Source organism: Trachurus trachurus (genome assembly GCF_905171665.1).
Source record: "Trachurus trachurus genome assembly, chromosome: 20".
In the NCBI taxonomy this organism is placed as follows: domain Eukaryota; kingdom Metazoa; phylum Chordata; class Actinopteri; order Carangiformes; family Carangidae; genus Trachurus; species Trachurus trachurus.
Genome location: NC_139911.1, coordinates 23,298,695 through 23,320,340, shown reverse-complemented (window position 1 = coordinate 23,320,340; position 21,646 = coordinate 23,298,695). Strand labels below are relative to the sequence as shown.

The 21,646-nt window shown below is 41.7% G+C and overlaps 3 protein-coding genes across 3 annotated transcripts in view; 1 reads left to right on the top strand and 2 right to left on the bottom strand.

Annotated features, from left to right (window-relative positions):
• Window positions 1-3,400, bottom strand: part of xylb (xylulokinase homolog (H. influenzae)) — a 42,589-nt gene extending 39,189 nt beyond the window's left edge. Inside the window, exons 1-3 of the mRNA XM_083995820.1 lie at window positions 3,301-3,400; window positions 1,415-1,497; window positions 1,137-1,206 (exon numbers count right to left, since the gene is read on the bottom strand). Of these exons, the coding sequence (XP_083851946.1) occupies window positions 1,137-1,206; window positions 1,415-1,497; window positions 3,301-3,357 (210 nt within the window). The 5' untranslated portion in view covers window positions 3,358-3,400. The remainder of the gene's footprint in view (window positions 1-1,136; window positions 1,207-1,414; window positions 1,498-3,300) is intronic.
• The window catches only part of LOC311003559 (protein NLRC3-like), a gene marked incomplete at both ends in the record, with an annotated part of 385,386 nt that overhangs the window by 302,608 nt on the left and 61,132 nt on the right, over window positions 1-21,646 (top strand). The window lies entirely within an intron of this gene.
• nub1 (negative regulator of ubiquitin-like proteins 1) lies at window positions 4,676-19,942 on the bottom strand. The gene is made up of 15 exons (XM_083995817.1): window positions 19,814-19,942; window positions 18,982-19,103; window positions 18,595-18,762; window positions 18,428-18,495; window positions 17,229-17,293; window positions 16,779-16,946; window positions 16,518-16,606; window positions 16,257-16,363; window positions 14,070-14,256; window positions 13,750-13,857; window positions 11,555-11,707; window positions 11,316-11,462; window positions 7,209-7,289; window positions 6,548-6,743; window positions 4,676-5,534 (listed from the first exon to the last, which is right to left on the bottom strand). Exons 2-15 carry the CDS (start codon window positions 19,096-19,098, stop codon window positions 5,392-5,394), a joined length of 1,797 nt encoding a protein of 598 aa, XP_083851943.1. The 5' UTR covers window positions 19,099-19,103; window positions 19,814-19,942; the 3' UTR covers window positions 4,676-5,391.

Below are 21,646 nucleotides of genomic sequence, written 5' to 3'. Positions count from 1 at the left end.
CGCCACCCAAACCACCCTGAGGAGCAGCTGGAGACACATCAGGAAATCCCAAAACAGGGTTCCTACAGGTGAGACAGTGGCTGAGCCTCTGTTAAAGGGATAGTTCAACATTTTGGCAAATTGGCCCATCGTTTGTTACCTTTATTATTATATATTATATGCAAGCTATTTTTAGAACGGCCGAGCCGAGCTCAGAGCTGCGCTACGGAGGCTAATGGGATTTCTTGGTTTCCCTCATCAAACTTATCAAATACCTCTAAAACAACTCTGTCTGGTAACGTTCTGTTATTATCTCATACAGTAGTGTGGTGAATGTGCAGGTCACAACTTGTCCACCAGAGCGTTTTGGAGTTGTTGGACTGTATATTTGATGAGGGAAACCAAGAAATCCCATAAAAATAGCTTGCACCGACAAATAAAGGTAATGAACCTATAGGGATTATGGCAATGGGCCAATTTGCCAAAATGTTGAACTATCCCTTTAGACAGAAACAGAGGAACGCCGCACACTCAGCTCCAGTTGCAGGGAGTTTTATTAGACAACGTTTCGGCCCGTTCGGCCTTTGTCAAGTCTAGTGTGTGGAGTGGCAAAGGGAGTGGCTAATGAAGCCTGTGAGCAGGTGCACACCTGCTGTGAATCTGCCACTAATCACATGCAAGTCTTATGTTGAAAAAGAGGAAAACAGGAAAAAACTGCTTTCCACAAGAGAAACACTCTAAATACAAGAGAGAAAATATATCAAATCCTAAATCCCAAAGAAAAAAATATAATACATACTGAAGAAACATTTTTTTGTTACTGAAATAACACAATTAGGGAAACAATATATATACATATATACAGAATAAAGATAAATACATCCCATTTAGAACAATAATATATGTTGGGACATACTGAAACGCATCTGATATGAAGCGTTCAGGAAAAGAACTATCCCTTTAAACATTTTAGCTCAGTCAGATCTTCTGCCTCATTCTGGATCAACAGCCTGTGTGGACCCAGAGTATGACTAGTCAGAGGTCAAAGGTCAGCTATGGTCCTCCACGGTGAGTTAATACTTAAACTGAAGAGTTACAGAGTGAACAGAGTGAAGAGAAAACACCTTCATCATCATGACTCTGTGTGTGTGTCTCACCTTGACCCACATCAGCACAGGAGAGGTGACAGCCAGTCTGTCAGCGTGGAGGTGAACTCCTCCCTGAGTCCTGCACAAAACACACAACAAACTGAGCCGCTGCTCACTTTCAAAGTAAAACCTGAACCGCTTGGACAATCTAAACAAAATGAAACCTAGAGTCCTCTAGAATCTCTGAGTGACATCTGTCAGCTTTTGCTTGTGTCACATTTCAAGAATCTGACGATAAATGTTCCATATTAGATTAATAATAATAAGTGACTGAAAGGCTGTGTTACCTGAACTCTGGTAGCTCTGAGTCAAAGTGCACATTGTCCCGGTAGACCAGGTTCAGGTCCCCATCAGTCGCCAACACCTTCAGCTTTAGAACACATAATAATTCAAATTTGCCTTCATCAATAAGTCATAGAATACTTTTATTTTCTCCCTCTTTTCCTTTTCTCAGTATAGTCCCCATGTACATTTTTGTATGTTGTATGATGTGCAATTCATGTATGTGAATTAGTGTATTTTTGTTGTGCAGTTTGGCTGTATCTGTGCTGTATGGTTTGTTGTTTGTTTTTGTGAAATCAATAAAATATATTACAAAAAAATGTATGTTTTGCTGCTACAGGAGAGAGACTGCCCAATGAAATTCCGTTGTACTGTATGCTTATGCAACAATGACAATAAAGATAAACTTCAAACTTTCTTTGTCTCAGCCTTTGGTGATGTCTGTTTGTTTTAAGGGACACAAGCACCACTGGGTGACATCAGTGTTACTTAATATTTTCTTCCACTTACCCTAACCCTAGAACTCATGAAACCTTGCTCACAAGTCAAGCCATCTTTAAATGTAGGCCTACATGTTTTATGGGTTTTGCATGTTTAAATCCATCAGTTGTCACCAGTCTACGGACACAAACAGTGCACACACACTACAGAGGATTAACCTACTGTGCATGTTTATGAACTGTGAGAGCAAACTGGGAATCGAACCCAGGGAGGTGAGTGTGTAAACCACTACACCCCATTTCTCAGTTACAACATTTGTAGGCTATGATGTGTCTCTGTGCTATTTTTGATTCAGTGTAGGCTAGTTGTCAAATAAATCATCACATTCAGTTGCTCCTGAGGTTTTTTACACAGCGTTTAGGAAACAGGTTGCACCTGCAGCCAAGGTTGTCGGTTCAATTTGACCACTTCAGGCTCCTGAAGAAGAAGTGGGTAGCTACATTCTTCCTTATGGTCGACTTGGCTCCATCAAAATCTACTTCAGAAACGTAAACTGTCCCTTTATCAAATCACTTTATCATCATATTTCAGATCTTTGTGCTGAAACGTTGTCCTACCTGTCGATTCTTTAAATAAAGTCTATACCAGGAGCTTCCAGTGTGCAGATATCCATCCTTTTCTCAAACTATATTTTTTGCCCGGCACCTGTCAAATTATCTTTGGATGTGCGCGCTCCACTTTGGACTTCAAGACTTTATTAAACTCCCCAGATGTTGATTTGAGATGATTTTTCTTTAGGTTGTCTTCTACTCAGCTGCTTAAGACTTTTCTCTTTTCACTGGTTTCACCTTTTGCTTGAAACCAGAGAAACCAGTCTGATCCAAGTGTTTGTTTTTTAAATTCACATTTACATAGCCTAGATTATATAATAAATATACTATTTATTATCTGTGCTATTTGCTGTTGTCTGCTGCTGCAACCATGTAAATTCCCCCCATTGTAGGACAAATAAAGGATTCTCTTATAATATTTCCGCAGATGTTTATCTATCACCGTGCTGCTGCTGCTGCTGCTGCTGCTGATGATGATGATCTAAAGTAACGTAGCAGACTTTAGACTGACTCGGGGTCAGTGTGTTGCACACTTTGACCATTAACTAACGGAGTGTGTCTCCGCTTCGGAGACGGAGCACGAGGAAGTAAACGGTACCATGTCTCAGCTGTAACAAAGTGTCCTGACAGGTCCTGAGGACGTGGTCTGGACCGGTTTGGACTTAGAACCAGAACCAGAACCAGAACCACTCCACATAGCGTCGTCTTCTTCCGCCACTGCGCGTTATTACGTCGTCACCGCTGTGCGGTGTGTGCGCGCGCGCTGCTTTGACGTCAACCACGTCACGGAATCCAACGTGCACAGGTAAACGACGGACAGGTGAAGGTTCTGGTGTTACCTGCTGGGTACTGAAGTCCAAGCCCAGGTAGAGAGAGGAGTCCTGACAGGCCGCCATGATGAGACACACACACAACGGCCACCATCCGCCTCATACACACTCACACCGGGGGGGCAGGGCAGCATTTAAAGACACACACGCGCACTTTTCCTCCACTTTTTTCAGTCTCTCTTTTGATTGGCTCAGTGGTCCAATAAAAATATAGCCTCAATAAGAGACAGACAGACAGACAGACAGATAGATAGATAGATAGATAGATAGATAGATAGATAGATAGATAGATAGATAGATAGATAGATAGATAGATAGATAGATAGATAGATAGATAGATGGATGGATAGATGGATAGATAGATAGATAGATAGATAGATAGATAGATAGATAGATAGATAGATAGATAGATAGATAGATAGACAGATAGATAGATAGACAGATAGATAGTTAGTCAAGGTGGGCGGGGCTAATGTCTCACAGCAAAGATTGTGACATACTACCACCTCAAATACTTAAAGCACTTCTGACAATTGTAAATACAGAATATGTCTTTGAATGAAACGATTTTATCCCCCTCAGCCCTCACAGTGGTCTGTGCAAACTATCAATTCATTAAGTCAGGTTGAACATGTTACTTTTTGCTACAGCTTTTAGCTAAATTCAATATGTAGTTTTAATTATGTTAATCACTCTAATATTGTCTTTAACTGTCTTTTTTATTTCTTTTTTTCCCGTTTTTGATTTAAAAATGTGTATAATTCTAATTGCTATTATTGTCTTTTACTGTCTTATTTCTTTCTTTTCCCTTTTAATGTAAGCACTATGAATGTCCTGGTGTATGAATTACACAATACAATACAAATAAATGTGCCTGTTTGGTCCATGGCCACCTGCTGCCTGTGGCTTTGGCTCAGAGAAAGGGAAAATGGAAACGATTGTTTAGTTCAACGATACACCAGTAAATCCCCCAGCACAGCTCAGGTTTCAACACCTCAGTATTGGCTTCATTTTTCAGCCACAGAGATTGATACTTGATATAAACTTGTATTAAATAGCTCAGTTACCTCCTCCCAACATGCGCACTAGATTGATTGGAGACTCTAAATTACCCTTGTTGTGTGAATGTAAGTGTGTGTTGTGTGTCTCCATGTGTGGCCCTGTGATAGACTGGTCACCTGTCCTCCTGGATGACCCTGCACTCCCCCTAGGCTCCAGCCCCCCTACTGCCCTGCATGGATAAGCGGTATGAGATGGATTAAATAGCTCCAACAGGTAGAAACTCATGTGTGTACATCACAGTCACACTAACTGAGTCAGAAGTTACTGACCTGCATCAGTAACAGACATAGTGAGCCACTCCACCACAGGACAGACAGTCAAACAAAACCTTTGTCTTTATTGGCTCCATCAACATGAGACAATCCACTGAGATCTCAACACGACCATCAAAGTCATCGAAATAAAATCAACTTCACTTCAAACAAGATCACCAACTGCTGCTGTGTCACAAACAGAAAACACAAGTTTGCTCCTGGGATTAGTCAAACCTGAACTTCCAATTTAAAGCAGGAGCTCAACAGGTTCTTTTGGTTCATCGACAAAATCATTGAGTCAAACGTCTAAAAAATGGTCATATGGCTTATGATTTAATTTAGAAAAGAACAACTGTGCATTTAAAGGGAAAATCATAAACAACAGACAGATCAGTCTGAGAGGAACAAGTGCAAATGCATCATCGTGCGATGGTGCTGCTTTTCAATTCAAAGCGTTTACAAGTAAAAACAGAAACTTGTCTGCCTGCAGGACTTTACACCTTTTCAAATTAAATCCAAATTAAACATGGTAGCAGCTGTGGTGCCACAGAACACTTCAGAACCTTTAAAACAAATGAAATAATCTTCAATAACTTGAAATAAAACTCCTGATCTGTTTGAGAAGATGATAATCAGTCGGTGTTGTCTAGTGCTTTGAAGCTTGGTCTGTGCTTTGGCGCGTCACAGTGACGCTGCATTCTGCCTTAGGACCTGCAGGAAACAACACTTTCGTTGCTGTTAATGGTTAACAGTAGGCTGGCAAAGAACTGTGTGTGTGTGTGTGTCACACAGTGTGTGTGGGGGCTCGGCGCAGGAAGGTCTTCATCTTCTCAATGAGCTGGCTCTCCTCCTCCAGCGTCAGGTCCAGATAGTCTTCCTCGTGACCAGAGATGTCGTCCAGCACTTCGCTCACCAGCTCATTGTCCTCTGAGAACACAGCAGGAAACAAGAGTCCATTAGTCCTCTAGATTAAAGCTCTTTCTCTGATCAATCTGGATCTAAACTCAACAGGTCTTAACTTGTCCCACGAAGTTACAGTAAGAGGTTAACCGTACCATTGACTAGTCTGAAGTAAAACCTACTTCAACTGAGCGAGACGATTTCAAAACCAGATGATCTTACGAGACCGATGTAATCAACAGGATCTATTTCAACTTAAAATGTAATACAATGTAAAACAGAAGATAAGTGAAAAGGTAAATCAGACACTGACAAACTGAAAATGATGGCGTGATTTTAAGAAGCCTGGATGAAAGAGCTTTAAGAAATTAATTGAGAATGAAAATCAAAACATATATAAAGATCAAATAATGATATTAATGTGATATAAAGCTGCTTTCTGTTTCTCATTTTTGCCCCCCCCCCCTATTTTATATGATTTTCAAATACAATATCAATTTGTCATTTAAACTGAATACTGTCAGCATTACAATATGATAAAAGATTCATTTACAGTTTGCCTTTTAAAAGGTGAAGAAAGCCCCGCCCACTGTTCATTAAAGGGAACATATTATGCAAAACTCACTTTTTCATTGTTTTAGTATGTGTATTTGCGTATCCGGAGTGCCTCCTCATCCCTTAAACGTCAGTTTTGACAACTACGTCTCTTAACAAGCCGTTTTAATTTCACCCGGCTTATTACATCACAAGCCGGGTGATGTGAATATTCAAGCCCTCGCTCCCACGGTTACCTCAGCTACCAGAGCGAAGATTCTAAACCGACCGTTTAGAGCAGGGCTGTGAAACTGGTGTGTAGAGAACCCAGCTGTGCTCAATCTTTTGGTTTTTCTGACCAAAGCATGTTACTAACATTACTTTTAGACATGAAGGTACCATGTCAAGAAGCAGAAATGAGCATAATATGTCCCCTTTAAGTCCACCTTCAGCAGGTGGAGGAAGCAGACACTTTGACTGTGCTTCACTGTGTGGAGGCGTCTCACCTGTGGAGTTGGAGGAGGTGCTGGGCTCTTCTGAGGAGGGGGAGGTAGAGGTAGAGGAGGGGGTGGAGGTGGAGGTGGAGGGTGGGGAGAGGACGCCCTGGTTGTCCAGCAGCAGCATGGTCGCAGACTGGACGTCTCCACTCGTCAATCTGAGAGCTTCTTCAGACGCTTCCCTCTCAAAGCCCAAATACATCAACTGTACAGTAGAGACACAGAGACAGAGACAGAGACAGAGTCAGTTCAGCTCTAGGAGGAAATATCTTGGTTCATGTCTTTTATCTCTATTTTCAGTGTCTCTTAGAGGATGTCTAATGTCTCATGTCTGAGAAGCAGAGACATGGTATTACTCCCTGTAACACCATTTATCCTTTTATTTCTTTAGTGTATTTATTTATATTTATGTATTTTCAGTTTGTGTTCTTTTATCTCTAAGGTGACCTAGGCAGTTTTGAAAGGCACCAACAAATAAAATGTATTATTATTATCACAACCTAAGGTTCAGGTACCTGCAGTGTGGTCATGTGACCATACATAAGATCCTACACCAACTACTGAAATAAAATAACTTTTCCCTGATATCCTCATTTATGGAGCTGCACCTGTACGTCCTGAATGCACACCACTCAGAACATGAGCTTTGACTGAGCCCCCGGTGTCGTACCTGATCCACCTTGTCTGGACTCACTGCCATCTCTGTGTTGTTATTGGTCAGCTGATCAGTCTGTCTTGAGTTCTGGAGAATCTGAAAGACACCAGGCAGCAGCATATCAGAATAACTCAATATATAAAACACCTTTTAAAAACAAATGATTTAGAATTTACAAATGGCTGTGACACTCAAACAGAGCATCGACTTCACCACTAGTAAGGGCATTTTAGCAGATATTTGACCAATCTGGGAACTAAATCCTTACCAAGAAATTTCTTCACAGTTGTCTTTAGGAACATGCGTAGTATGACGTCTTAAAATGTTGAAATTCAACTCCCGTGGGAAACCCCCTAAAAAACGACTCAAAGTTGGGGTACCCGGTAACTGGATTTTTGAACATTCCGAAATGTAAAATTTGGCCTTAAGTAACTTGTGAGGGGTCAAACTATGGGTTTTTCATGATTCTGAGTTATTACATTAGTTTTACACCCAAAACACTCCTTGGTGGAGAAAAAAACAGCCACACCCACTTTTCTTGTTCATCGGAACCCCCATCACCACCACCAATAGAATGTATTGCAGAGAAGCCATTCCTTATCATTGCAGAGGTTGTGTTACATAATAATACTACTAAATACTCAATATAACTTTCTACCCTTTTTTCTATTTTTTGTTTCTATTATATTTCTACAGACCCGCCAGGATTTTGTGGTGTCGCTAAATTTATTAAAAAAGTTATTATAGATGTAATTTATTATGCAGATCGGTAGCAAGCAGCGAGAGAGAAAAGACAGTGGACATGCACCAGATTTCACATACCAGCAACAACTGAAACAAGTTTGTTCGAAATGAAGATGGGAAAAGTACAAAAATACACAGTGGTGCTACATTGATTGCAAACATGGTAATGTTAATCTGCACACACACTGAGCATCAATCTCCATCGAGCATCCAGGCTCTAAGAGGTCGTTTTTGAAGAATGGAAAAAGATGTTGCAGTGTGTCACAAACTTGTTCATTCCAGCTTGGGCCTATTGCTTGGTCATGGCCGTGGTAGCTGTTGTAGTGTGTTATGGGATTTGTAATGTGAGTAATGTGAATGCTATATTGGTGGGCCATTATTAACATAATAGGGCCATATAAAAGTGTCGCAGGACAGATCTGGCCCCCAGGTTTTTGACATGACATTGACGTGTGTGCTAGATTAATGTCCAACAATGTAAAAAGGTAGAATATAAGTTATATTAAATATTCAGTAGTAATAGTAGAAGTTTTTTTGTGACATTAAAGAAAACCTCTGTCATACACAGGAATAGCTGATCTCTAATGTATTCTATTGAGTATAGTAGATCACCTTTATTATAATAGCCTAAACCGTTCTGCAAAAATCCTTGCGATGACAATAGGCCTACGCCATGTTTTCCTAGCTTGATAGCTAATGGGGCAGTCAGCTAGCATTTAGGAAAATAAAATGGTCAGAGATGGTCATCAGATTCAGTCGCACATAGGAGTTGGCTAACTAACCATATTATTTACTGTTATTTACCAACTAACAGCCATTTTGGTAAGACTTTGACGCCTATCTCTATAATGCATTATAACCATACTTATAATGAGTTATAATGTGGTTATAGCATTGTATAACTATAATTATAAACATTCATAAATTATCATAAGGCTTTATAACAATAATCATAACACACTATAAAACATTTTATGATGACTTATAAGGTCAGGTATAATAATACGTTATAATTGTTAGTAACTGGCTGACAATGCTCACATCGATAATACATCGTAAATATAGTTATAATGTGTTATAATTGGCTTATAAAAGTGTATAACCATCATTATAAATACTCATAAATGATCATAAGACTTTATAACTATAAGCATAACACATCATAGAGCATTTTATAATGGCTTAAGGTCAAGTATTACAATAGAGTTATAATGGTCTATAATATGTTATGCTTATTGTTATAAAGCCTTATGGTAATTTATGAGTGTTTATTATGATAGTTATACACAACTATAAGCCAATTGTAACACATTATAACTATATTTTAATGCATTATCAATGTGGGCATTGTCAGTGAGTTCCTAATAGTTATAATATATTAATACCTGACCTTATAAGACAAGATAAAATGCTTTATAGTGTGTTATGATTATTGTTATAAAGCATTATAATCATTTATGATTGTTTATAACCATAGTTATACAGTGCTATAACTGCATTATAACTTTTATTATTATAACCCATTATAAGTATGACAATAATGCATTATAGAGATAGGCATCAAATAAAGTGTTACCACAATTTTTAAGTTTCTTATGCATGTTATCAACGCAAGGACATGACATATTTCAAGTTCTTATGCTCTCACATAAGGTGTAAAAAGTGTCTGTCAATGATCTAAGGTTGTATATGGCTTCAACATGTCTAGCACTAGCTAACTCCAAAATTCCTCACTTTTAATGCTAACCAACTACAACTACCACTAAACAATACTTAGGCCGATTTACCATGGCAATAAATAAAAAGTAGAAGAAAGCAACCTTTTAATGTACATGTACCCAATAGTGAGAAGTGTGTGTCTGTGTGTAGGCTATGTGTATGTTTCCGTTTTTACTGGTATGTGAAATCTGGTGTGCACCTCATGTCTTTCCTTCTCTCTCGCTCCCGATCCGCATACAACTTAATGTTATATGAAAACAATAACTAGTAATAAAAACACAGACATGCAAAAAAACGTAATGGAAACACTGTGGCCACAGCTGACCACAGCTATAGTCACAGCGGTCTATGATAGCAAATTTGCAGAAAAGTTGCAGTGGTAAGGCCAAAGAATTCATGATTGAATTTGCATTAAAGTAACATTGCGGAGTTTTTCGGCCTTAAAATAATGTTTCCAGACTCATTGCAATGGTAGAAAAATGGTTAATAGGATGAATGGTGCTGCCGCTGCAGCCTGAGCCGGGTCGCGTCGGCTGAAACTGAAACTGAAACCCCTAGTTTGACCCCTCACAAGTTACTTAAGGCCAAATTTAACATTTCGGAATGTTCAAAAATCCAGTTACCGGGTACCCCAACTTTGAGTCGTTTTTTAGGGGGTTTCCCACGGGAGTTGAATTTCAACATTTTAAGACGTCATACTACGCATGTTCCTAAAGACAACTGTGAAGAAATTTCTTGGTAAGGATTTAGTTCCCAGATTTTCATATGTTGCCCTTACTACACAGCATTAACAGCGTCTGACATTGGAGGGTATTGAGCTTGTGGAGCAGCACATCAGAGGATGCTTCACTTGATGCTTTGGTTTTAGATCTTAAAGAGGGATTAAAGGGATAGTTCAACATTTTGGCAAATTCGCCCATTGCCATAATCCCTGTAGTTGTATATAGTATATACTGTATAGTTATACCTTTTCAGTGCATGTTGTTTTGAGATCCGTGGGGCAGAGACGCAAGCTGTTCAGCTAAAACAGTACAGACAGTAGTCCCCTAACCCTCATTAAACTCATCCAATACACAATCCATCAACTCCAAAACGCACTCGTGGCGGAAGTTGTGACCTGCACATTCACCACACTGTGAAATAATCATGTATAATTATGTAACATTATGACGCAAATATACAAATACACGCAAATACTCAGAACTACTTGCACTTTTGAAATCACTCCGCCCGGCAGCAGCCGTGTCTGGAATGTAGTTCCGGCTGCATTTGCCTCGAAAACAACTCTCTCTCATAACGTTCTGTTATTATTTCATAGTGTGGTGAATGTGCAGGTCACAACTTGTCCACCAGAGTGTTTTGGAGTTGTTGGATTGTGTATTTGATGAGTTTGATGAGGGTCAGGGGGCCGGTACCATTCACCTCCATTGTGTTCACTGAGCAGCTCACGTCTCTGCCCCGCAGATCTCAAAACAACATGCACCAATAATTAAAGGTAATGAACCTACTCCTATGACTATAGGGATTATGGCAATGGGCAAATTTGCCAAAATGTTGAACTATTCCTTTACTAATATTAATAGTCATCAAACTCTACTTGTAAACTACCTCCTTTGTGTTTATATAGCATATACCAGTGTGTTTTGTGTTTGAACTTACCTCACAGGCTTTGTTGACATCTCCATCAGCGCTGTGCAGAGCTCTGGCTGCGTCTCTCCTGGAGAATCCGATCTCTGTGAGGGCGACAATATCTTGAATCCTCCTACTCCTCTTCTGCCGCTCCCTCTGCTCCCTCTCCTCTCGCTCCTGGGCACAGAATACATTGGATTTAAGGTTCAGGTTAGAATCAGGTCTAGGTTCAGTCAGGGTCCTCAGACAATCCCTAGTGCAGGTGCTACCTGTCTGCGGGTGCTGATGTGGTTGGCGGCCTCCTCCAGGTCTCCCTGACAGGCTCTGAGTCCGAGGCGAGCTTCTCTCTCGGAGAAACCCAGAGCCATCAGCTGGGCCATCTTCCCCGAGTCCAGACATAAGCTGCCGAACAGAGACTCCACCTGAAAACACACACACACACACGTCTACCTTCATGACATAAAAACAATAAAGATCCCCAAAAACCTGATCCTGAACTGAAGCATGTTTAACCTTTGTTCACACTACAACTATTTTCTTTTGAAATCCCCATGTTTCCTCCTTTTATCCACACACTTCTTTTGTTTTTGAGCTCCAAGCATTGCAAGAAAATCTGCCGGACCTGTTGTACTTTGAGTAAGTCTGGGATTGTGTTTTATCTTGAAAAGTCTAAAGTTATCTTTTATTTTGAAAGCTCTAGGGTAGTCTTTTATTTTGAAAACCCTGGGGTTGTCTTTTATTTTGAAACCTCTGGGGTTGATACAAAGACCTTTGGAAACTATGACATGGACGCCCACAGTTCTTCCTGACAATGAATCACAGTCTTTGCTGCAGCTGTTGTTCATGTACATTCTGTTTTTGAACTACAACTGTCTTTGTTCCTGCAGCCGGTCAACTGCAGAGATCAGTGGTTCCCAACCATTTTAGTTTTTGTCACACCATCAGAACCCTGACTCGACATAGTGTTGTGAGAAAAGTGGTCATATAAAGCGTAATACAACTGATTAGGAAATGAAAATTATTTAATTTCTCTCTTATATAATACTTAGATATTTTACACATAGTGTATTGTATTTTAAATAATATTTCTCCTGAGTTCGTGTTCCTTTGAACTCAAATTAAACACAAAAATAAATAAGAATCTGTCTGCCCTCAAATAAATAAATTTAAAAATATATCCATCTGCCTTTATAATAAAATCAATAATAATCAACCTGCCCTTTTCTATTAAAGAGGAACTATGCAGGATTTTCACATTAACTAAGCTACAATTTTACCTTAATTAAACAGCTTCAGGGTACTAGAATTGGTATAGTTTTCACTGAACTGCCTGTGTTTAAGTTTGGCCTCTTGGCAACAGTAACTGGACATTTGAGCCATTTATCAATGTTTGGTGTGGTCTTGGCATGTGTCTTGAATACTTATTTATAATCTTGGAAATAAGTTAATTAGGGCTGAAACGATTCCTCGAGTAATTCGAGTACCTCGATTACAAAAAATGGTCCGAGGATTTTTTTCTGCCTCGAGGAATCGTTAATTTAATTGTAGTTCAAGCGGCCGCACGGACTACTTTCAATGTGGCACAACGTGCGCCGTAACGTAACCTATGAACGTAACCGTGCGGGGCCCCCCCGCGGCCGTCCGCCGCGGATGACGGTGGAGATGGGGGGGGCGGCGGCGGCGAGGCGATGGCCGCGATGACGGGGTGGGGGGGGGTGACGGTGGCGACAACACAGCAGAACAATCCTGCCTAGGAGCTATCCATGGTTACTTAACCAAAGTCTCTTGAAATATCAAACAAAGAAAAGGACTATGGACTGTGGAAGTTTGAATGGCCAAAATACAGAAGTTATCATGACGTGAACCATATGTTGCGGTGTAAAAAAAAAAAAAAAAAAAGACCGTTGATTCGGTAGAGACGGCTTAACGGGCGGGGGCGGGGCCCCCACGGCATGCGGGGGCTGCGGGGGGGAGACATGGAAGACAGCACGTCTTCCATGTTGCAGCATCTCCGCAGAAAACATTTTTGATATCTTGAAAGTAATTTTATTTAATTTGTGTTTTATTTATTCTTATGTATGTTAGCAGTCGCCTCTTTGGTAATGTTTCAAGACCAGAAAATACTTGCTTGTGAATTTAAGAAATAAAAGCAGTTGATTCTAAAAAAGGAAACCAATTGGTCATTCATTATTAAGAGAAATATGTTATTTTCTCTTGTGTATTCATAATTGCTCTTTAACCAAGCAAAAATACGTTTTATCCGATTACTCGATTAATCGATGTAATTTTCAGTAGAGTACTCGATTACTAAAATATTCGATAGCTGCAGCCCTAAAGTTAATAAATGTTTCCATGTACCCCTGGATGGGAATCACCGGCATAGAAGACAATCTGCTACTTTCCTTTTTTTACTGAGGGTGTGCAGGGTGTGAACCAGTCTGTTCAGCTGGATGGTGAACTTTACCTTGGAAAGCTTTTGCTGGGCCTGAAGGTCGTTTCCTTCCAGGTAGGAGAGGAGACTCTGGAGGAGATACAGCCGCAGAAACAGCACCTCCTCTCTGCCTGTGTTACCCTGACAACACACACACACACACACAGGTGTAAAACAGTGACAATTGAAACAAGTCAAATTGTTGTATCTGGATTCGATAACCCCTTTTCCATCAAAAATAAAACATTTTTATTGACGTTTCCTTCACATTCGATGCTGTCAAACTTAAGAAGAATAAATTAAATAGAGAATGAGTGAGTGTGACTGTTCCGTGTGTCTGACAGTTGCTTCACCTTGATCATGAGCAGCCTCTCCCTCCGTTCTCCATAACACTGCAGGAAACAGTTCTCGGCTTTCTGCAGGCGGCTCTTCCCGTCGTCCAGACAGGTCAGAGCCTCCAGGGCTCTGTAGCACCACACGATGTCCAGCTGCAGGACGGCGTAGTTGTCCACCGAGGTGAGCAGAGCCGAGTCGCACTTACTGCACAGGAAAAACACGTCTGAATCAGAGTTCATACAGAACCTGGTGTCTGCTGAACATTTCTTCTTCTAATCACTTGTGGCACAGACAGTGTTTTAATTCAAACTGAAGTAGGGAGTGTCTCTCCCTCTATTTATGGCTATTATGTGGGGGAGTGCACACAATTTCTTAAAGGGATAGTTCAACATTTTGGCAAATTCGTCTTTTGCCATAATCCCTACAGTCTTAGCAGTAGGTTCATTACCTTTAATTATCAGTGCAAGCTGTTTTTAGATCGGCGGGGCAGAGACGTGAGCTGCTCAGCTAACGTAAATGAGGCGCATGGTACTTTCACCTTTCCCTCATCAAACTCATCAAATACACAATCCAACAACTCCAAAACACTCTTGTGGACAAGTTGTGACCTGCACATTCACCACGTCAGGGTTTCCGCTACATGTAATTGATCGTGGCGCACCGCCACGGCAAAATAAAAGCCGCCACACCTTCAGAATGATGATTTTTTTTTTTTTTTTAATGTTAAAACAATGTAAAGCAGGGTTTCCACTAGGGGTAGCACAGACTAGTCCCCTGCTCCACAATGACGTTTTGAGCTTGACGTCGACTAGTCGCTGATCATGTAACAGTAGGCTAAGAGTAGCGGCTTGAAACAACAGCTGAGTGCGCTGAATGAAAAAAATACGAGCGCCGTCAAGCTGGATAGAACGAGCGCGTACCAGACAGGAAGTCAGGCACAGAAAAGGCGAGAGAATCCGGTCAATTTTCAAAATAAAATAAATGATGATTAAGTTTGCTGTCCGTCTATAAATATTTGTCAGTTGCGTCTGCACCCAAGACACACATCCATACATACAGCGCTAGAGACAGACCTGTGTGTGTGGAAAACCGAGTAGCCTACAGACGGGTCGATGTTTGACCGGCGTGGAGAGAGAGAGCAGGAGAAACTGCCGCTTCCGCGGCCAGTGTGTCCGGGCTGCCGGCAATTTAAAAAAAACAAACAAAAAAAAAACTCCGCTCATATCGACAGCTTTACGTCGCGCACAACAACAACAGCAGCAACCAACCAGGAAAAACTAAAACTGTGAGTGAAACTGTGACTGAGCAGGACTGTGATGGTGACGAGGCCTGTGTGTCGTTTTCCTCCCTAATTGTTTAATGAACAGTAGCTACAGTATTTTCTATTGCACCATATAGGAGTGTAGCTATGTTACAAAAAAACAAACTGATTTACAGTTTGTTGTTTATAAAGCTGCTGTTCTGTGGACTAATTTCTGTGCGTGAGCTGTCACGATCCGGTCTCGCGCCCCCCCCCCCCCCCCCCCCCCCCCCCCCCCCCCCGTCGATCAGACCACCCTCGCCGCCACTCTTTAAAAAAATCCTGGAGGAAACACTGCACGTTATGAGATAATAATGGAACATTACGGGACAGTTGTTTTCAAGGCAAATGTGTAACCAGAACTACATTCCAGACACGGCTGCTGGGCGGAGTGATTTCAAAAACGCAAGTAGTTCAGAGTATTGCTTCATATATACGTTATTATTTCATAACATAGCGAATGTGCAGGTCATAACTTCTTCAAGACAGCATTTTGGGCGTTGGTGGATTGTGCATTTGATGAATTTTGAGGTAAAGGTGAAAGTACTGTTTTGTGAGCAGCTCGCGTCTCAATTAAAGGTAATTAACCTGCTCCTATGGCTATAGGGATTATGGCAATAGGTGAATTTGCCAAAATGTTGAACTATCCCTTTAAGATGAACCATAGAAACACATGCCTTCATAAAAAGTACGACAATTCTATTAAGTTCAAGTAAAGGTAACACAGACTATATAACTCCCCTATGACCACATACACCGATCAGGCCTAACATAATGACTGGTGAGGTGAATAACACTTCATCATCACCTGTTGGTGGATGGGATATATTAGACAGCAAGTGAACATGTTGTCATCAGAGTTGATGTGTTGATTATGACTGATCGTTATGTCAGCTGACTGTACCTGAACTGCTGGTCTGCTTGCAGCAGGTGACACAGAGCGTTGTCGTACTGCTTCCTCTTCATCAGAGAACGACCTTTCTCATGGAGACCCATGGCTAGGATCAGAGCCTGACACACACACACACACACACATTATGGATGTCGTCACACACGGTACTTAACATTAGGCTTTAAAACAAAAACTTGATGAACTGTGTTGTCATCATCAGTGAATAAACAATAAATGGACTAATGATCTCATCACTGTTTTACTACTCTCTACCTTCCTCTCCTTGTGGGGGATCTTCAGGGGGTTTCCCTTCTGGTCAGCGATCTCCAGGAAAGGCGTGGTGTCTGAGTCCTCACTGCCGTCTGACAAGCAGCAGCACAAACAGACTGTGAGACTACATGTTAACCCCAGTACTGCAATCCTGGTTATGTGTGTTTGTACATGTTAACCTGTCAGGTAACTTAAATGTGGTATTCCTGACTCTAGGAGGATTTTCTACAAACATCGGGGTGTGCAGACATGTCACACACACACCTCTCTCTGACAGAATCTGGAAGCCTTTCTGAGTCCTCTGCAGACTCTGGTCCTGCTCCTTCTTCCTCTGCTCCTCCTGACTCATCTGTTGCTTCAGCTCGGCGTCGCTCACCTTCAGCACCATCACCTTATTGTTGTTCTTCACGCCCTGCTCGTCCAGACGCTGGTCTGCAGGGACCAACACACGCAAAGGTCAGATCTGCTCCAAACCCAAGATCTACAGTACATTATGAGACAACCAAGAGAAAAAACACAAATCCTCACAGTTGATGAAGTTTTTGCTTCATTAAAACATGAAGAATTAATCAACTAAGTAAATTATGAAATCTGACTGGAGATGATAAAACATAAACAGTAGAACATCAAACATTTGGACTTTTCTAACTAAAGAGATGAAACAAGACTGATGATGATCAGATCACTGTACAATGGATCAGCTGACCTACTCACCTACACACAGTGTTTTCCCATTCAGGATCAGTTTGATGTATTTGAGGCCGTGGTCCTCTCCAATCCTACAACAGAGGAACACACACTCAACCATCCTGTGTCTCGAAGAAGAATCAACACATTCTGTATAAAAACTGATAAGCTGGGGACTAGAAAAGACACTAACCAACTGGCTTCAGCAGATTTTTATGACGACTGGGGATCACACATTTAACGACTGCGCCAGATGAGGGATCAGGATTTATCAAACCAACTGAAGGCACCTGAACGCAGCAAACTCTCACAAAGAACTCTCATGGGAGTGACAGTTTAAGAGTGTAATGTGTAGTGATTTCCATATGCGGTTTATCTCCGGAAATTGTGACTTCCCCCTGTGAACACTATTGCTAGGCAACCATATTAACACATTTTACAAAGTGTAAACAAACATGGACGACATCCGGCTCGCTGCAGCTATCTGCTGTGAGAAATCCATTAAAAAGAAAAAACAGGTCTGGATCAAGGTCTGGAGGAGTCGACGTTGAGTTCAGACTCTATTTCATTTATTTCATTCATTGGCTGTGTTTGCGGTTGGGTCGGTAACCAGTACACACCACCCGACTGCGTCAAGAATCGGCTCAACATTTTTTTTATTGAATTGCTGCAACAACCATAGCAAAAAAAAAAAAAAGAAAAGTCGGGCGGCGTCTGTTCTCCTCACACACTTGCAGATTTGAGTCTGTACCCCAGTGGTTCACAACCTTTTTTGGCTCCTGACCCCGTTTTGACATCACAAATTTCTGGCGACCCCGTAAATCAAGATGCGCCAGCTCAGATATATTTATATGCTGCATTTCATTTGAACACAATTTATATTAGACAAAGTGAAAGTATAGATGCAGTTGTTTAAGATTATGTGCGGTCTTTTTAATCATAATAATAATTAGTTAAAAAAAACATTTTTTTTAATTTTTTACAAGACATTTCAGGCGACCCCACATGGGGTCCCGACCCCAAGGTTGAAAAACACTGCTGTACCCCGTCACACACAGATTCCTGCACCAACTCGCCATGCCGACTGTCCCCAACTAGTGCCGACTAGACCTGACTGTGAATCGTGGGTAAAATCAGGCAAAAAATTGCGTAGTGTGTCCCCAGCTTTAGGTGAATACAGGTACATGTGTGTGTGTGTGTGTGTGTGCGTGCATGTGTGTGTGTACCTGTTCACCACCTCCTGAACCAACACGTCCAGCCTCGTCTCCAGGTGGACCTTCTTTGACTTTGGATCCTGAAACAAACAGGAAAAAGAACAATGACAGTTTGAAGCTGCAGCAGCGGCAGAGACGACGACAATGATGATGATGATGGTGATGATGGTGAGGCCCACCTTCCTGCACTCTTTGGGCAGGAGCAGCTCCAGCGTTGCTACATTGGTCTCTTTGTACATCTTGTTTCCTTCTCCTCTCTTCACTGCCTGGACTCTGATGGACTCCAGAGTGCCCCCCACCTCAGACACAGACAGACCCAGCAGGGGGGCGTAGCACTCGGCCAGCTCCTGAATGACATCGGTTTATGATTCAGAGTAAGATGAGCTCCGAAATTACAGCCGCAAGATTAAAATTCAATCATTTTAAGTTTCGTTTTTTGTTTATAGTATTATATTTCGGTGCTGTGTCATGGTTTGATTGATATCATATTTATTTTTTTGAATTACTGTGATGATGATAGTGTAGTTTACAAAGGTGCGGTGTGTATACAGAGTGTGAGAGCTGACCTCCATGTGCTGCTGCCCCGGCTGCTTGTTGTCGTCGGTGTAGGGAGGGTTCCACAGCTGGATCTTGTTCTGCTTCAGCAGGTTCTTCAGCTTGGCCTCGGTGTTCTGCTCCGCCATCGTCTCTGAAAAACAGCAGGACGGGGGAGGAGGAAAGAAAAAGTGAAAGCTGTCGGGCAGCTGGAGGAATTCCCCTGCGTCATGGAGTGAGTCTGTTCTGTTAAGGGAAATGATATCAGACAAACTCCAAGGAAAAACTCCCCAAAAGAAAAATAAGGAGCAGCTGTGGAACAACATGTTTTGTTTTCCATTGTTCTAGCTGATTTTAAACTGATGATAACTCAGTTAACTTAAGCCAGAAAAACTTAAATTAAAAATGTTGTGATTGTGAAGGCCACTTATAGTCAAAAAACGTTACATTTAGGGTCAAAAGTTGAGAGATGCATTGTGGGAGATGTAGGACCCAGTGTTTCAGTAGGTAAAAATCAGGGGGGCTCTGGCTCCACGTATTACACAGTTTGTGTTCAGACTGCAGCCTCTTTCTACACGTCCATGACATGACAGTGCTTTCATATTCTCTTTCAACACACTGTGGTTTAATGAAGCTGTGATACAACACGGAGAGCTTCAGTAAAATCAGCTATCTGACAGTAAACGCGTTGCTAATGACGCTGACAAACACAGGCTGAGGTTAGCGCCGCAGCTTTCCTCTATTCACACGGTAACATCTGCTGTCCACAGTCAAACTTAGCTGCTAGCTTCACACAAAGATATTGTCTGTCATTTCCCGCTTTTAACTCAGCATGTATCGTTGTTAAATGTCGCTGTGAGTTACCTTGACGTTACGGGACACGACGACAAAGAGCTTCGTTGTGTTAAACGTGTGTTGGAGCTCCGCAGATAACCGTCCACTTCTTGTGCCGTCGTGTTGTTGTTATGTTGTGGGTTTGTCTCAGGGAAAAGACGTGACGAGAGGCGGAAGGACGTCTCACTCCGACCACGTTTCGCGATCCGGTCAACGTATCGTACGCGCGTACGTCAACCGAAATCAAGCGAGGGGCTCAGAGTGCCTCGCGGCCACGTGACTAGTCATCTTAACTATAGACGATCTTTGCTCTGCTACAGCGCCTAGGAGGGCCACTCTGTAAAATATGTAAATATGGAGAAAAAAAAAAGAAAAAGAAAAAAAAGTAGAATGAACTCAAAACAATAAAATACCTATTATTAAATTAATTAAATTAAACTAAATTAAATACAATAACATTAAATGAAAGACATTGTGTAACCCCAATAAGAAAGGATGATTAGGTCTTATAAGGAAAAGATAGAAAAGGGAGGATGGCTGCCTGAATAACAGTCACTATGGACCATCACAGCAGCCACCACTCTGTTACCACTACTGTTACTCTATTGGGTCAGAGTCAGGGCAATGCGAAGCGTAGTCTTCAAGTTGCAGAGTCTGTATTGTGTATCTTGCGGGCTGTGGGGCAGGTATCCTTGTGGTTATCCAGGTTAGGAGGAGGAGGTCAGGGTTAACCACATTACCAAGTCCCTCAACCAGGAGTGCTGTACTGCAAGAGTCCTCATGAGGAAGGTCCTTTGACATCTGGAGGAAGCTTTGGCAGCAGTAAGTGTGGTACAGAGAACACAGCACCGTCACTCTGGCCTAAACGCCCCGGCAGGCTTTGCTGCCATTGGAGATGCCACTGAAGAAAATCCTCAACAGCAGGTGACAAATGAAAAAGAAGAGGAAAGAGAACTATAAGTGAAAATTAAAGTTTCCAACAATAACAACTCCTGGTTTTGAAGCAGTTGATAACATCATTTATTTATTCTGCAGCTATAGAGTTGTATCATAAAATACACTGTGTAATCATTTGTCATAAGTCTCTCAGAAGGACGAGTACATCCCCAGCCTCCTGGCAGCCTCAGAGATCCTCGGGGTCTTCCTGCTGGGGAACGGATAGTGGTTCTGGTTCTGGTGGACGCCCGAGGAAGAGCTCACCCCCCCTACACTCAGCTGCCTGGTAAACCTGGGGGTCGGGGCTGAGGACTTCCTGGTGACCGCCCAAACTGGGATGCTGCTGGTCTGCACAAAGCCATGACTGGTTTTTACACGTGAGAACTGGTTTATGGGGGTGGGGCTTGGATCAGAGCTGGTCAGAGAAGCTGAGACCAAACTCTCCTGGGAATCCTGATGGGGATCTTGTCTGGATCCATCACTAGGACCTCCTCTACAGTCTGGATCTCTGGGCTCTGTGCTGAAGTAGTCTCCTTCTTTGCTGCTGCTGAAGGAGCTGCAGGGAGACCTCAGTCCAGAGCTGCTGACGGACTCAGATGTTGAGTCCACAGAGAGTTTTCTGTCTCTGGACTCATGGACTCTGAGGCACTCGGAGGAAGAGGATGATGAACGCCTGTAAAACAAAACTCAGGTCAGAAGTTTCATTAACCAGGCTTTTTGGATTAAGAATTACTGCTGTTTATGAGATTATGAGGTGGTTTCTGCTATTTTGTTATCTCTGTGTTATGTGATACATCTAATTTATTCTATTTCATCTGGTATTTTATTATTAATTGTCTTTTTTTTCCTTTTTATTTCATTGTATCAACTTTCTATATCAGTTGCATGTGAAGCACTACATGAAAAGTCTTATGCAAATAATAGGCC